This window comes from Phyllostomus discolor, chromosome 9, assembly GCF_004126475.2.
Source record: "Phyllostomus discolor isolate MPI-MPIP mPhyDis1 chromosome 9, mPhyDis1.pri.v3, whole genome shotgun sequence".
In the NCBI taxonomy this organism is placed as follows: Eukaryota; Metazoa; Chordata; class Mammalia; order Chiroptera; family Phyllostomidae; genus Phyllostomus; species Phyllostomus discolor.
In genome coordinates this window covers 72,763,652-72,778,051 of record NC_040911.2, presented here as the reverse complement: position 1 = coordinate 72,778,051, position 14,400 = coordinate 72,763,652, and the positions used below count along the sequence as shown (strand labels likewise).

The 14,400-nt window shown below is 35.8% G+C and overlaps 1 protein-coding gene and 1 long non-coding RNA gene across 2 annotated transcripts in view; one reads left to right on the top strand and one right to left on the bottom strand.

Annotated features, from left to right (window-relative positions):
• The window catches only part of SPTLC3 (serine palmitoyltransferase long chain base subunit 3), a 159,676-nt gene that overhangs the window by 54,569 nt on the left and 90,707 nt on the right, over positions 1-14,400 (top strand). Inside the window, exons 3-4 of the mRNA XM_028524597.2 lie at positions 7,265-7,419; positions 8,031-8,179. Of these exons, the coding sequence (XP_028380398.1) occupies positions 7,265-7,419; positions 8,031-8,179 (304 nt within the window). The remainder of the gene's footprint in view (positions 1-7,264; positions 7,420-8,030; positions 8,180-14,400) is intronic.
• On the bottom strand, positions 797-12,618 carry LOC118496789. The gene is made up of 3 exons (XR_004899341.1): positions 9,855-12,618; positions 8,016-8,110; positions 797-2,169 (listed from the first exon to the last, which is right to left on the bottom strand). It is a non-coding gene; the product is annotated as an uncharacterized LOC118496789 (long non-coding RNA).

Genomic DNA, 14,400 nt, shown 5'->3' with positions numbered 1-14,400 from the left:
GGTCTGTCTCACTCCAAAGCCCTGTAACTATATGTTGCCCTAAACCAACAAATCTCTTCTGCAGACCAAATATCCCCAGCACCTTCATCATATAACCCTTCATCATAGGACATGTTTCCTGTTAGAGTCATTCGAGCAGATATTTCCCCATCCTGGCTGCCCTTCTCTGGGCACAACTTGTCAAAAGGCCTTTTGAAATTGGATACTCAGTCCTGGACACAGTATTTCAGACGTGTCTGACCAGCACAGATGGTCAAACTCATCTCACTTTTCTTGATTCCTCTGTTCTCATAATCTTGAGTATGTATGTTGGTATAATTGCACTTGATTATATCACAGGTTGACCATTCATGGTTTATGCGTACAATTTATTCCCCTAATTAGAGTATCAGCCTCTTGAGTGCTGAAATCACATCCCATACCTGGAACTTAGGTGTTGGTGGATAGGTATGTTATTTGGAACTAGGTCCCACAGAAACAATTTATTTTTAAAACAGCCATTTTCCTGGCTAGTTTCAAAGGCCCTTTTAGTTAAGATCAGTGTTCTGGTGGGCAGGAGCTAATAGGGTTTAGGAAAGACAAACGAAATCTTCTTCTACTTTCAGGGGACAGAACTAGACCTGGGTAAACTCTGAGTGGTATTGTAATTTCTTATGTTTTCCTTGTGTGCCATGAAAAACTATAAATTTTCCTTTAAATCTATTACAACAAACTTGTTAATTATGTTATTTGAGTTCTCTAAGATTTTTGTTTATTCAAACTTAACAGTTTCTGAGAAATGTGTATTAATGTCTTCTGTGACTATATATTTGTTAGGTTTTTTTCTTATGTATTCCAATTTAACTGTCACATACTTAAAAGTCCATGGCTCTTACAGTTCTTGGTGGATTTTTTCTTTTATTGTGCTTTTATTTTGTAATTTATTTTGTCTGACAGGTACATCTGCTTTTTTGTCAACAGCTATCTCTTCATTTTTACCCTTCATTGTTTTCAGAAAATGTGTGTGTCATATAAACAATATATAGGTTTGTCAAAAAATGTGAAAGTTTTTGTATTTTAATAAGATAATATAATTTACAAACAATTACTTACTTAAACCATATGAAATTGATGTTTGTATAGGCCAAAACGTCAAACATTGGCAACTCCCTATAGTTAAACCTAATATTTTAATCACTCATGTGTTTCAACTTATTCCTGCTATCTATATTTGACATTCACATTTTCTGTTGTTTATTCATTTTTAATTTTAACTATTTCTTCTTTTGTACCTTTGGTACCTTTAATTTAGTTTTCTTTTTCTGGATTTTTCTCCTTATCACTGCTAGGAAGTTCTACATAATATTTCCCCAGCTATTTTTAATGGGTCTCTTTGAATATTTAATACATATATTTAGAATCTAGATATCATTATTCAGTAACTAGAGTCTCCCCCTACCAGAAGAAAAATTTAATAAACTTTCAGACACCCATTCTTCTTTTCCCAGACACCCATTCTCCAGGTTGTCATTTACTTATTAATTTTTAGTTTCTGTTTCTTCATACTACATAAATAAAACTCCTCGGGCTAACCAACATTCCATCAGTGCCTTCACTCACTATTTTTCCTGGCATCTCTTGTCTTCCTCCTTAGTTGTTTCATTGTTTATTTTGTTGAGCTGCACACTCAATTATTATAGAAGAGTCCTGTGGGAATTAAACTCATGACTTCTTTTAGATATTGAACATTTTTATTTGACTTCTCATTTGATTGCTGGCTTAGATGAGTATAAGATTTTAAGTTTAAAATAACTTTCCCTCAAATGTTTCCCATAACTTCTACCTAAGTAAAGTCTGAAGCTATCTAATTCTTGTTCCATTGTATATAAACTGCCTTTCCCCCTTTTCTGAATACTTTTGAGATTTTCCCCTTAATCCTTAAAGATCTGAAGTTTTACAGGATTTATAATGATTTTGGTTTTTACTTACTTGTTCCATTCTTTCCTAGTAGATCATTACATTTTCTTCCTCTTAGGAATTTTTCTCCTCCTTCTCCACCTACTTCTCCTTCACCTTTTCTTCCTCTTCTTTCTTCAATCTTGTAAGTCCTATTAGATCTTCTGAATTTGTCCTTCATATCTCTTGACTTTTTGTTCATATTTTCACTTCTCTGATTTTTCTCAATAATTCCTAAAAATTAGTCAGATTATTATTCTAATTTATTAATTTGTTCTTCAGTTGTGTCAATTATATTTTTAAATATTTAATTTTTTACAGAATACATTGTTTTGTTGTTTCTATAAAGATGTCACATACTTATATATACACGTATATAAATAATTCTTCCTTTTGCTCTATTGTCTTTTTTCTAGACGTTCATTTTTCTGTCAAATTTGGTGCCTCTTGCACTAGTTTTCCTTAAGTAGTCATGACACTTTGTTTTATGCTCATTTTTGTATTTAGAATTCTTACTTGCCCATGTGTTCATCTATCTTGAATGACTGTAGAAAGAAATAGAATGAATTGCCAGGAACAGTAGCTTATATTCTTGCTGTGTGGGCTCCCCATATTGGGGCATTGCTTCTCTGTTCAGCTCTTGCTCCCCACCACAATGCTTTGTCTTGCTTCTTACTTATTAACTCAGTACAAGGAGAACAAAGAGATCTACCTTCCCAGTTATTCACCCTGAGTATTAACTTCTTCCAGGTACTGACTCTCATACCTTGAAGCTCCCCTACAGGTAGCTTATGTCCATACCAGTCTTCTCTGAAAATGTTTTAGAGCTATAGTTCACTATGGTTTTATTTCTCCACTGATCAGATCTTATTTATTTTCTATATTTTGTGACTTCAATATTTCTGAATTATGATACTCTTGACTCTCTGTCAGGCAATTATAAATTTATTTTCTTTTTAAACTCATATTTTTGTAATTTCACAAGACTTTTAGATGAATAGTAGAATACACATATAAGCACTGAGTCCACCATGTTTACTCAATCTCCCTCTAATTTTTTAATAAGAAAAATTAAAGTTAGCCATTTTTCTTTGTGTTTCTCATACTTCAATGGACTATTTATAATATAGTTACCCCTTTTCAACAAAAAAGAAAACACAAACATATTTTATTCTTATTCTGAGCTCAAACCTGGTAAGAGAAACAGCTATTTCCCAAAACGAAATAATGATATAAAATTAAATTAGGTGAGACCAGAAGTGTCAATGTAGGAACAAATGAATAATGGTGCTTGATAATGATACTTTCTCTCTCTCCAAATGCATGATTCGATTTGCTATTGAATGGACATGTAGTTAAGTCAAATAAGAAGGAATATGCTTCCAAATTTTTTAATGTTTTTCTACAATGGGCCATGGATATGTCCTCTTTACTTCCTTATAAACACCTAGCCCTGCAGCATGATCTATTGAAAGAAGCATTGGTTTTAGAACAAAGTACAATTCCCAATTTGTCCACTCAAATTTTCTGCTTTTCAGTTAATTATCCATAAAACTTGAATAGTAATACCTGTAACACTTGGAAAATTATGACGTGCCTTACAAGCTTAAAGGTAGAAAAATTGTTGTATTGCAGAAGAAACAAGCCATTTTCATAGCTGCACATTTAGGTTTTGCTGTTTGGCTGACTCCTCCTGCACCCTACCACTAAAATGATTCTGTCCTTGTAGACTGAGATATACTCTCACATCTAGTCATTTGTGTCAGGAAGAAAAATAAAGAGTGAGTAGGTCAAATTACAAGTTAAATCTACAGATGGATAAATATATGGCAAAGCTATTGCAACGTTATCCTATTGCAATGCTTGTTTTTGCAATATCTAGTCCAGTTTCATTTTCTGGTATACTTAAAATGCTGTGGGAGGCTTAACTGAGACTAGAGGACATTGACCTTCACAAGGTGTTGATTGCTCCTAAAAAAATCTCATTGATGCTCAAAGGAATGGGGTGAGGTGACAACACACCCATACAGTGGTAAGACTCCTCACAGGTACAGAGGAAGAGGAAGAGGAGGTGCCAAAGGCAAAGCAGTTCTTCCCTTGACCAGATTTTGAGTTTTAATTCGGTTTCCAAGTTCAGTTGTGTCTCTTGGGAACATGTAGACTGCCAAGCTTGATTTTCAGATCTGGGCTAGTGCACATACCACCACAAAGAAATGACTCTCTGTGGGAAAAAAAAAAGAAAAAGAAAAGAAGAGAAGAGAAGAGAAGAGAAAGACCATGCCTTTGAAAGAGAAGCTTTTTAAGCACCTCATTAATAAAAGTTCTTTTAAATGTAAAGATCGTTCCCTAGCAGAAACTTTTATCTTACAGAATTGGTAAAATCCTTGTATTTTTCCCTCAGAACACTTATCCCAATTAAGAGCTAGCTTCTGGTTTACTCATACATAGAAATTTTGGATCTCTGAGCCAGAAGCTAGGGAGGTTTGGCAGCATGGAACAGCATGGAGTATTTTCCCACCTCCCTGCTGGGGCCATGATGGTACATCTTTATAAGTCATCAATGATGGGAAGCCCCAAGTTGTTTTCTCAAGTCAATGGCAAGTTCCTTATGGTGAATGGACACTCCTTCATAGTACAGTGATCTCTTTACCTTAATTTTCCACATTGTAGGTTATTTTTTTGTCATTGCTGGTGTTTTAGAAGGAAGCTTAGGGAAGCTTGGACAAGTTAGGGCAGATGCCAGCCTGAGGTTACCCTAAAGTGTTGACTGAGAAAGTGGATGAAGTGGGAGGTTTATCTTGAGTTCAAGTCACTTTTCTAGATCTGTTTTCCTCACTTGACAAATGAATGTTTGAACTATGATTTCCATGACCCCTCTGCCCTGATATCTTATGCACCTTGTGGTTCCATGTCTGAAATTAATTTTGTTTTAATTTTGAAGAGATAATGTTTTGGTTCTTTTTGACCTAATACCAACTGTTTTCCTTAATCAACTGTTATGTTCTCTCCTAAGCCAACTTTAATTTTATTTTTAGTAAAATGTCTCATAAAATCTAAAACCATAATTTCATTCAGAGTCCATTAATATTACTTAAAGACCTATTTGTCTATTTCCTCTAGATAGGATGAGTTTATATGATATAGTTCAAATAAGAAATTAAACAATTAGAAATAGAAGGATATAACACTTGGGGATGGATATAGCACAATCTGCAGGTCAGTAAACAGTCTGTAAAAATATTATTAAATCAAAGGGGAAATATTTTGGAAAAGATTTTCCTATAATTACACACAATCTCCTTTTCTCTCAGAAATATGTCTACTTCTCCATTAGAACATAAAAGAGTATGATTGATTACCACAACCTTGTATATTTAAGTCATAATAAAACCTACATCAGGATACCTAGCTATCTGAGAACAAATGCACTTGGTTTGAGATTTTCAACTTAACAGACATGACTATTATACTAGCTCAACCATCCTTCAAATTCACAAGTTCACATGATTGCCCTAGTATGTGGCAATTAACATTCTGTCTTATAATCAAAAGCCAGAAATGATGCCATTGTCACTGAAAAAATGAAGGGTAAAGTTACAAAAAAAGACCATGGCTTGGATGCAGTCACCAGCCATTAAAACCTGCAGATTCTATATATTTTCCTTTGGGATGGACCAGTCAGGAGATGACTGGCCCAACCAGTAGTACCAGGTCTTCCACAAAACCTTTTCCCATGCTTCTCCTGTTCCCTCAGGAAATTAGCTCCATTTCATAAGGGAAAAGAGAACAAAGAATTAAAAGAGGATGAGCAGGAGGATGAGAAAGCTCATTTCCAATTATTCAGTGGCTCCCCATTACCTCCACGGTAACATGTGAGTTCCTCATTTGGACACTTAAGGCTCCAATTTCTGTACCAGCTGACATTACAGATTCACCCACATCACAGAAAATAGCAAGGGATAGGATCAGAAAGGCAACAGGGAGCCAGACCAGTCAAGACCCTGCTTTTGACTCCCAGTGAGGTGGGAGCCATTACAGGTTCTGGGGAAAGAGTAACAAGAGCTGCCTTATGTGCTATTCAATTAACAGGCAGTTGGTCTTGTTCAAAAGTCTACAGAGACTTTTTGTCCATGCCAGATTTCCTTATCATTTGGTCCTGTCCAAAACATTCATGCCTAGAAAATGACCCTCGGTTCAAACAGCCCATAACATTTATTTCTACTTTTAGTTTATTGGATTCATACATAAAAAACACTATCACGTTTTACTGGTCTGAAATTGTGCTGTAGCTGTAGTGCAAATAATAGCCTGTCTCACCTCAGTAGACTAGCTGGTAATGACACATGGGATGAGGCCAGATGGGTTGGTTTAGACCAAATGTCTCCATGGACATTTGGGACATGACCAAGTGTCCTGCAAGCATTTTATTCTTATTCATTCTTCTCAAATGCATTGTACAGTTCCATCACAGAGACCCATTTACCCTGACAGAGTCCAAGCATCTCTGCCAATAGCAATCACAACCTACCTTTGGTGTCCCTCCTACATAGAGCCGCCTTGTTTCCTCCAGCAAGATGTGTCCCTCCCTCTAGCAAGTGCTCTAGTCTTACTAATACCCAAAGTACTTGGCTTAGGCCTAGGTTTGCATTTTCTGCCTTGTATTAACTATTAGGAGTTAGATAACAACAATAGATACGTTTGCTTGGAACCTCAGCAGAACTGCAAATCCCTCAGGCTTGGATTATATTTTATGCAGCAAAACAGTGCTATTATTTCAACTGTGAGAGAAGCCAGGTACCTCCACAAACTTAACTCAATTTCTAGGCCCTTGCCTATATGACAGGCATATACCAGCAAACAATTTTGCCAACAGGTCCAAAGTTCAAATCCATCCACATTTCTACGTGCGCAATGAGTGGGGGGTATTCATGTTTTAAAAAGTTAAGATAAAACTATCACCCAACCTGTTTCTTCCAACTAAACTGCTTTGGACATAAATACCTATTGTCACTCTTCAGATAAAATTTTGCAGGGATACATTGTCTCCACCACACATTTTGGGACTTGTTTTATATTGCTCTGTCATCTTTATTACCTTTATTTGCTACATTTGTCTACTTTACCCACTAAAATGTGAGTTCTTTGGGCATGGAGTCCTCTCATAGTTATGTATGGACCCTACCTGTCCCCTCACCCACAAACCCTTGCTCAAAAACTGTTTGCAGATGGAATATTTCCATGGCTCTTCCAGGGCTTCTCCTAGCCTTCACTTACAAATGAGATACAAAAAGCAGTGGACAAAAGGTAAACTTCTGCTACTGTTTTACAGGATTTTGTGCCGCTGTATCAAAACTTTGAGAATTTTTACACACGGAACCTTTACATGAGAGTCAGGGACAACTGGAACCGACCCATTTGCAGTGCCCCAGGACCCCTGTTCGACATGATGGAGAGGGTGTCGGATGACTACAACTGGACATTTAGGTGAGGCAGCCACTTTGGTTGGAAGAAAATCCTTTCAAGGAAATCCTGTTGTGGATATCAGATTACAGATCTGAGAAACCAAAGCTTGGATGAAACTGGTCTCCCATCATTCAGCTTTTGCAAGCCCTCATATGCTAATGAGGGAAGTCAGTAATTATGCAGCCAAAGTGGCTTGTTTATATTGCAGTTTAAGTGAGACCCATGTCAGACAGTGCAAGATACACAGAGCCAGCAAGGAAAAGCCCTTTTTAGCTTTATTGACAAATTATACCCTCCTACTTCTTGCTGAAAGAGACTGGGATGATTGTGTTTTTCTCATTTAGAAAGTTCTTGCTGGAATTTAAACCAGAGTGCACGTGTCATGAAAGCAAGTGCTCAAGGCAAATCAGAGCTAAATAATATTGCATGGCTGGGATACCTTTTTGTAATACTCTATTCAGCTTCCTCATTGGGGATACTTTCCACTGAGGGCAGACCAGTTTGTGGTGACAAGTCTAAAAGAAAATATATGATTTGGACCAGACCCAAGATCTCTTTGGGAGAGTCTTTTGGGGGGCACTAGGATGATATTAAATGACAAAGCCCTGTGTGCTCACCTGTCCTCGCTGCAGGTTCACTGGAAGAATCATCAAAGATGTCATAAACATGGGCTCCTATAACTTCCTTGGTCTGGCAGCCAGGTACGATGAAACTATGAAGACAGTGAAGGATGTTTTAGAGGTGTATGGTGTAGGTGTGGCCAGTACCAGACATGAAATGGGTATGTATGTTCATTATTTTGAAATTTTGTCTAGTTGGGTCTGAGATTCCATGTGGCTACTTCTCAAATCTAGATCATATCTAGACTATGTGCCCCAAAAAGCTGTTATAAAATGCAAAAGGGAAAAGGTATGTGAAAGTCTTCATGAAAATTTCACACGTTATGCTTTCACCAAATAGTTGATTAATTACAGATTTTAGTTCTTCAGTATATAAAAAATGTGTCTTTCCTGACCATTATTGTCTAAAATAATAATTATGGCCTCTTTTGCTTGGTACCTTTCTTTTTCTCTTTTAAAACAGACTTATTAAGGTACAATGATACTTAAAAACTGTATTTATTTTATATATACACTTTGCTAAGTTTGCACATATGCAGACAACATGAAACCATCACCACAATCATGGTAGTAAACGTATTTATCACCTCAGAAAGTATATTCATGTTCTGTTTTTGTGGAAAGAGTACTACTTAGCATGAGATATAACCTTTTAACAAATTCTTAAGTTCATAATAAAGTACTGTTAACTACAGGCACTATGTTGTACAGCGGATATCTAAAACTTACTCACTTGCATAACGGAAACTTTCCACCCATTAAACAGTAACTTCTCATTTAGGTTTGGCTCTTTCTCCCGCTTTTTTGAATGATGTCCATCATTGATTTCGCATTTATATTTGTTCATTGTCTATCTCTGCTACTAAAGTATCAGCTTCTGAAGGAAAGAAGTAGTAGCCTGTTGACTGTTGGGTTGAATGAATGAATAAATGAGTGAATGATGAATACCATAAATAGGCAAGGTACAACAAACTGCTTATTTATTTCTTTCTTACCTGAAACTTTCTCTCTTATTTAGAGGAGGGAAATCAGAGAGAAGGAAACTACTACACCACTTCAGGGAGGAAGAGTGATATGTGCTTCCCCCTGTAGAGTTCTTTGCTATTTATGGCACATGGTTTTCTTGCATATCATCTCATTTATTCTTCACAAAAATCCTGTGCTGTGGTAGGCGGCATAGTTGGTGTTATTCCCATATTCTACAGAAATAAACTAAGGATGATAGTGATTAAGTGATGCCTTTTTAATCTACTTAATTCCCAGTGTACTTCAGTGATTGTTACTACAGCCGTTTCCCATCCAGGATAATATATGCGGGTCACCCAGATCAGTTCAGGACCTAGAATCATAAATATGCTAAAAAGAGATTTACCATTAGTGAAAAATGAGTCACAGTTTAGGTAACCAGTTGGAATAAGGGCTCTAAAAACATGTAATTATTTAGATCTGTGCAATAAATAGCACATCAAATTGAACAAAGTAAATTTTTAATTCAAGTAACCAGTAAATATTTAGCTAAAGCTCCAGAATGTATAAGTGGTTGCCCAAATTTTTGAAGAAAGACATCTTTCTTGTCTTCATTTGAGACATGAGGGCTGGAGGTATGAAAAACTGAATATGAAAAAAAAGTTCTACTTCAGTTGAACTGGGTTGCCCAAGATGCCCCATTTAGCAATAGGGCAGAGACTGGAAGAAGATCCTCGGTCATAAGAGACATGGTGTCAGTAACATTTGGGGATGTTTCCTCTAGTGGTAGTGACACCCGACACCAGGACTATTAACAAACTAGACAGAAAACGCATTCCTGAGTATGATGAACTGCACGCTTTAACTTACTGAGACAGAACACTTCCGCATCACGGCCCGCAGAAGCTGAAGAGCAGGAGCTTGACACAGCCAATGGTTTTCTTCCAGTGGAAGCCCCATGTGGAATACAGGTCCCTGATCCTGCAGGCCCAACAAACCCAGAGAACCAAGCAGAGGTGAAGATCCTAGTTAGGACTGCCTGCAACCTCAGTTCTCTCCCTTCCTACTCGCCCTTCTAAAAAGGTCAGTTTTAATACTTACCTGCTTCACTGAGCTCTCCAGCTCAAGCTCTAAGAAGACTTTAATAGCTTTCAAGTAAACAGTGAAAAAGCCAAACAGAAGCTATTCACACTAATTTTAGGCAAGTAACAAGACTAAAAGCAAGGATATAAGCAATCCAAAGTAAATGAGTAAATAGGGTACATTTAAAATAATTCTGCACCATAAATAGTAACCTGAACATAACATGGAAGAATTAGTAGCATAATTTTGAATGCCATTTATTTCAAGAAACATAAGTAACTTTTGAAAAACTTAAATTATATAGTCTTAAGAAAATGTTTAATAGTGACAGCAGATTAACAATGAAAAATTGGGGCTACAGAGATTTAATTTTTAGTAACCTAATAACTTCCTGAGGAACCAAAAGTAAAATTTAAGAGTGTTTAATAACTTAAAAAATACTTCCAATAGCTTTAAAAATAGTTTCCAGTGTCCTGGGGAGAAAAAGAACACTGAAATTATATTACAAAATAGGAAAATTAAGCAAAAATAAAGATCTAGAGGAAATATTTAAAACATAATAAAGAGATAGAAGACCACACATATTATTTTGACAAAAAATGTGTAACTAGAACATATTTACCTGTTGAAAGAAAAGAACTAAGATTTGACCGAAAACCTAAATTTAACTATGTGCTGTAATCAAACAAATACAATGAAATTAAATTAAAGTTATTCCAAAGGATAAGAGTAGAAAGATAGGTCCCAACCAGGCACCTGGTTCCTGCCTTTCTTCTGCAACCACCAGCAAAAGACCTCAGTGCCCGAGAGGGAGGTCGATTTAGTGGAAGGAGCCACAAAGGAGTCCAAGAGTAAGGTTGCTTGCCAAATCTGTACCTGCAAATGTTCACACTAAGCCCAAAATATATTGGAAACAACACATTTCCAGACAGATATTACAGAATTGCAAGTGCTATATTTAAGAACCAAAATGATGTGTACTGTTCATTTTGAGGTACAACTAAAAGTAATGGGGTACACAATTAAGGGAGGCTTTGACTCTTTTGTCAGTCAATATAACAATCCACAGGCTGATGGTGCTGGGAGGGCTGTGCATTTTTTATGTTGTGACTATGAAGCAGAGTGAAATGGCAATTTGGAGTCATAATCAAGCACTTAAAATGGCTGATATTTTAAATTTTGTATCTTCTATACTCATGTTGTTTTTTGTTAGAATGGTCCCTGATCTAGGCTGTCTTCTTCAAATTGTGGGTATGCCATGTGTGACATCTTTGGTAATTATAGGGTAGTTTATCCTAATAACTTGGTTAATGTACTGTGAAAGATTAGAAATTGTTGAGGGTTGTGTGTGTGTGTGTGTGTAACATTGTGTTGTGAATTCATAAATTCTAGAGTGAACACTTTATCAAAAGTGGTAGAGACTGATACTCGGTATTCTCTTTTTAAGGTGACTTGTCCCCATATTTTTAGTTGGAAAGTCACTAGAATGACTGATGATTCTAAAACTACACAGATCTTTAGACTTTCAGCACTGGGATTGAAAAGCATATACAAATTATTCATAATGTCTGAGTATTAACATCAAACAATAATCAGTAATATCTCTATTATGTAAGATATTACCACATTGATCTTTGAATTTCTGTATCTGAACAAACTATTTAATTTTTCTGTATGTGGAAGACGTTTGTTTGAATATATTGGTTTAAAGATGAAAGACATAGCGCAGCAACCCATGAGCAAAGTGTTAAATGCATAATTGCTTGTTTTTCTTGCATATGAATTAAGCTTAAGTAAATAAAAAGCTGAAACTTAAAAACAAATACTCAACAGCCTAAATGTGTGGTGCAAATGGGAATAAGAAGGAAAGCAGAAGTTAAGTTTAAGTTATTAATTATTAAATATATTCATCCTAGAAAAATTATACAGAGAGCCCATAATGAAGATAGATATAACTCCTATATCTTCTATACATCAAGTAACACAGCAGAGATATACATAGCTGTTTATTTTTTTTTTGTACAACTGGAAATTAGTAGGATAATGAATATGAGAGGCTCTGAAAATCATGTGGCTCAATTTAAAATTTCACAAGGTTCACAAGCTGATAAGAAAAAAGGCAAGAAAAATAAAAAAATGAAATAGTGATAAGGAGACCACAAAGTACCTCCTAGTCCTTGAAAAATAAAGAAGAAAATAAAGAAAGACATAGAGGACATTAACAGTGTAATTGTTTAGTTTAATATTAAAAATGTATTAAATGCTGAACCTTAAAATATATTGCTGGCATACTGCATATTTTTAAATAATCACTGAATTTTAACCAACATTTACTATATATTATGCCACAAAGATAACCTCATTAAATTTCAAAAAGTGGAATCTACATGAGTAGATTTTTGGATCAGAGTGAAATAAAGCTAAAAATTAATAACAAAATTAGAAACAAACACTTTTTAAAAAATCAATTGAAGGATTTAAGAGGCCTTTCCTAAGAGGCCCTTGAATCAAAAAGGGAATAAAATTTACAATTACATCATATTTAGAAACTAACAGCCCTGGCTGGCGTAGCTCAGTGGATTGAGCATGGGCTGGGAACCAAAGTGTCCCAGGTTCGATTCCCAGCCAGGGTACATTCCTGGGTTGCAGGCCATAACCCCCAGCAACCGCACATTGATGTTTCTCTCTCTCTCCCTCTCCCTCTCCCTCCCTCCCTCCCTTCCCTCTCTAAAAACAAATAAATAAAATCTTTAAAAAAATTTTAAAAAAACAAAAAAACTAACAGCTGTGGGAACCTCATGGGATCCAGGGAGTTTTGTACTCAGAGAAGCAGGTATGTTCTTTATTAAGAAGAAAGATTGAAGCTAATAAGTTAAGCATTCAGTGCAGTAAGAAATAAAAGGAAAGCAAAAATCTTAGATTATTAAAGATAAAAACACACTTAAGAATTAAAGAAGAATAATTACTGTTGGCTGAGCCAACTGTATGTTAATAAGTCACTTAGAGATGATTCTGATAAGCAGCCAGAGTTGGCAACCCCTGAGCTCACATACCCTGATCCAACAAGAATTTAATAAAAGGAAATTTATTAGGCAGTATTACTTAGAAAAACATTATTATTAGCACTGCAAATCCCAGTGTATCCAAATAACAGGATAGCATGATCAATTAGTTTTAGTCCAGAGGTGTCCAAATTTTGGCATCTCTGCACCACACTGGAAGAAGAGTTGTCTTGGGCCACACATGAAATACATTATGACATGTAATCACACACACAAAAATCTCATGTTTTAAGTAAATTTATGTTTTTATGTTGGACCGAATTCACAGCCATCCTGGGCTGCATATGGCCCATGGGCTACAGAATCTAGCCAGTTAGTTCAATAATAAGAATTTACAACATTGAAAGATCAAGAAAAAACATATTATCTTGATAGATATTGCTAAAGCATTTATAAAATCCAATATACATTCCTTATAAAATTTTAATAAAATAAAAATTGGATATTCTTGAGGGAAATAAAAATATCTACTTCAAACAAAGAGATTGTACTATGTTTTGTGATGAAACACTAGAAACTTTCACTTCAAAGTCAGAAAAAAAGATGGATGTGTTTCTATTACCATTTTTAATATCCTTTGGAAGTATACTAGACAATATAATTATTTATTTTTCTTTTTTCTTTTAATTTTATTTTAATTATTGTTCAAGTACAGTTTTCTATCTTTTACTCCCATCCTAGCCTACCCACCCAGCCCTCCCCATCTCCCTTCCATTTCCACCCCCTCCCTAGTTTTTGTCCATGTGTCCTTTATACTTGTTCCTCTAAAACCTTCCCCTTTTCCCCTGAAATTCCCTCCCCTCTCACTTCTGTACACTGTCAGTCTGTTCTCTGTTTCAGTGTCTTTGGTTATATTTCGCTTGTTCATTTGTTTTGTTGTTTAAGTTCCTGTTAAAGGTGAGATCATATGGTATTTGTCTTTCACTGCCTGGCTTATTCTGTTTAGCATAATGCTTTCCAGTTACATCCATGCTGTCACAAAGGGTAGGAGTCCTTCCCTCCTTCCTTCCTTCCTTCCTTCCTTCCTTCCTTCCTTCCTTCCTTCCTTCTTTTTTTCTTCTGCATAGAATTCCATTGTGTAAATGTACCATAGTTTTTTGATCCATTCATTTACTGATGGGCACCTAGGTTGCTTCCAGCACTTGGTTATTGTAACTTGTGCTCCTATGAACATTGGGGTGCCTAGGTTCTTTTGGATTGTTTCAGGGTTCTTAGGATATAATCCTAGCAGTGGAATTTCTAGATCAAAAGAAGAAAACATTTTTAGTTTT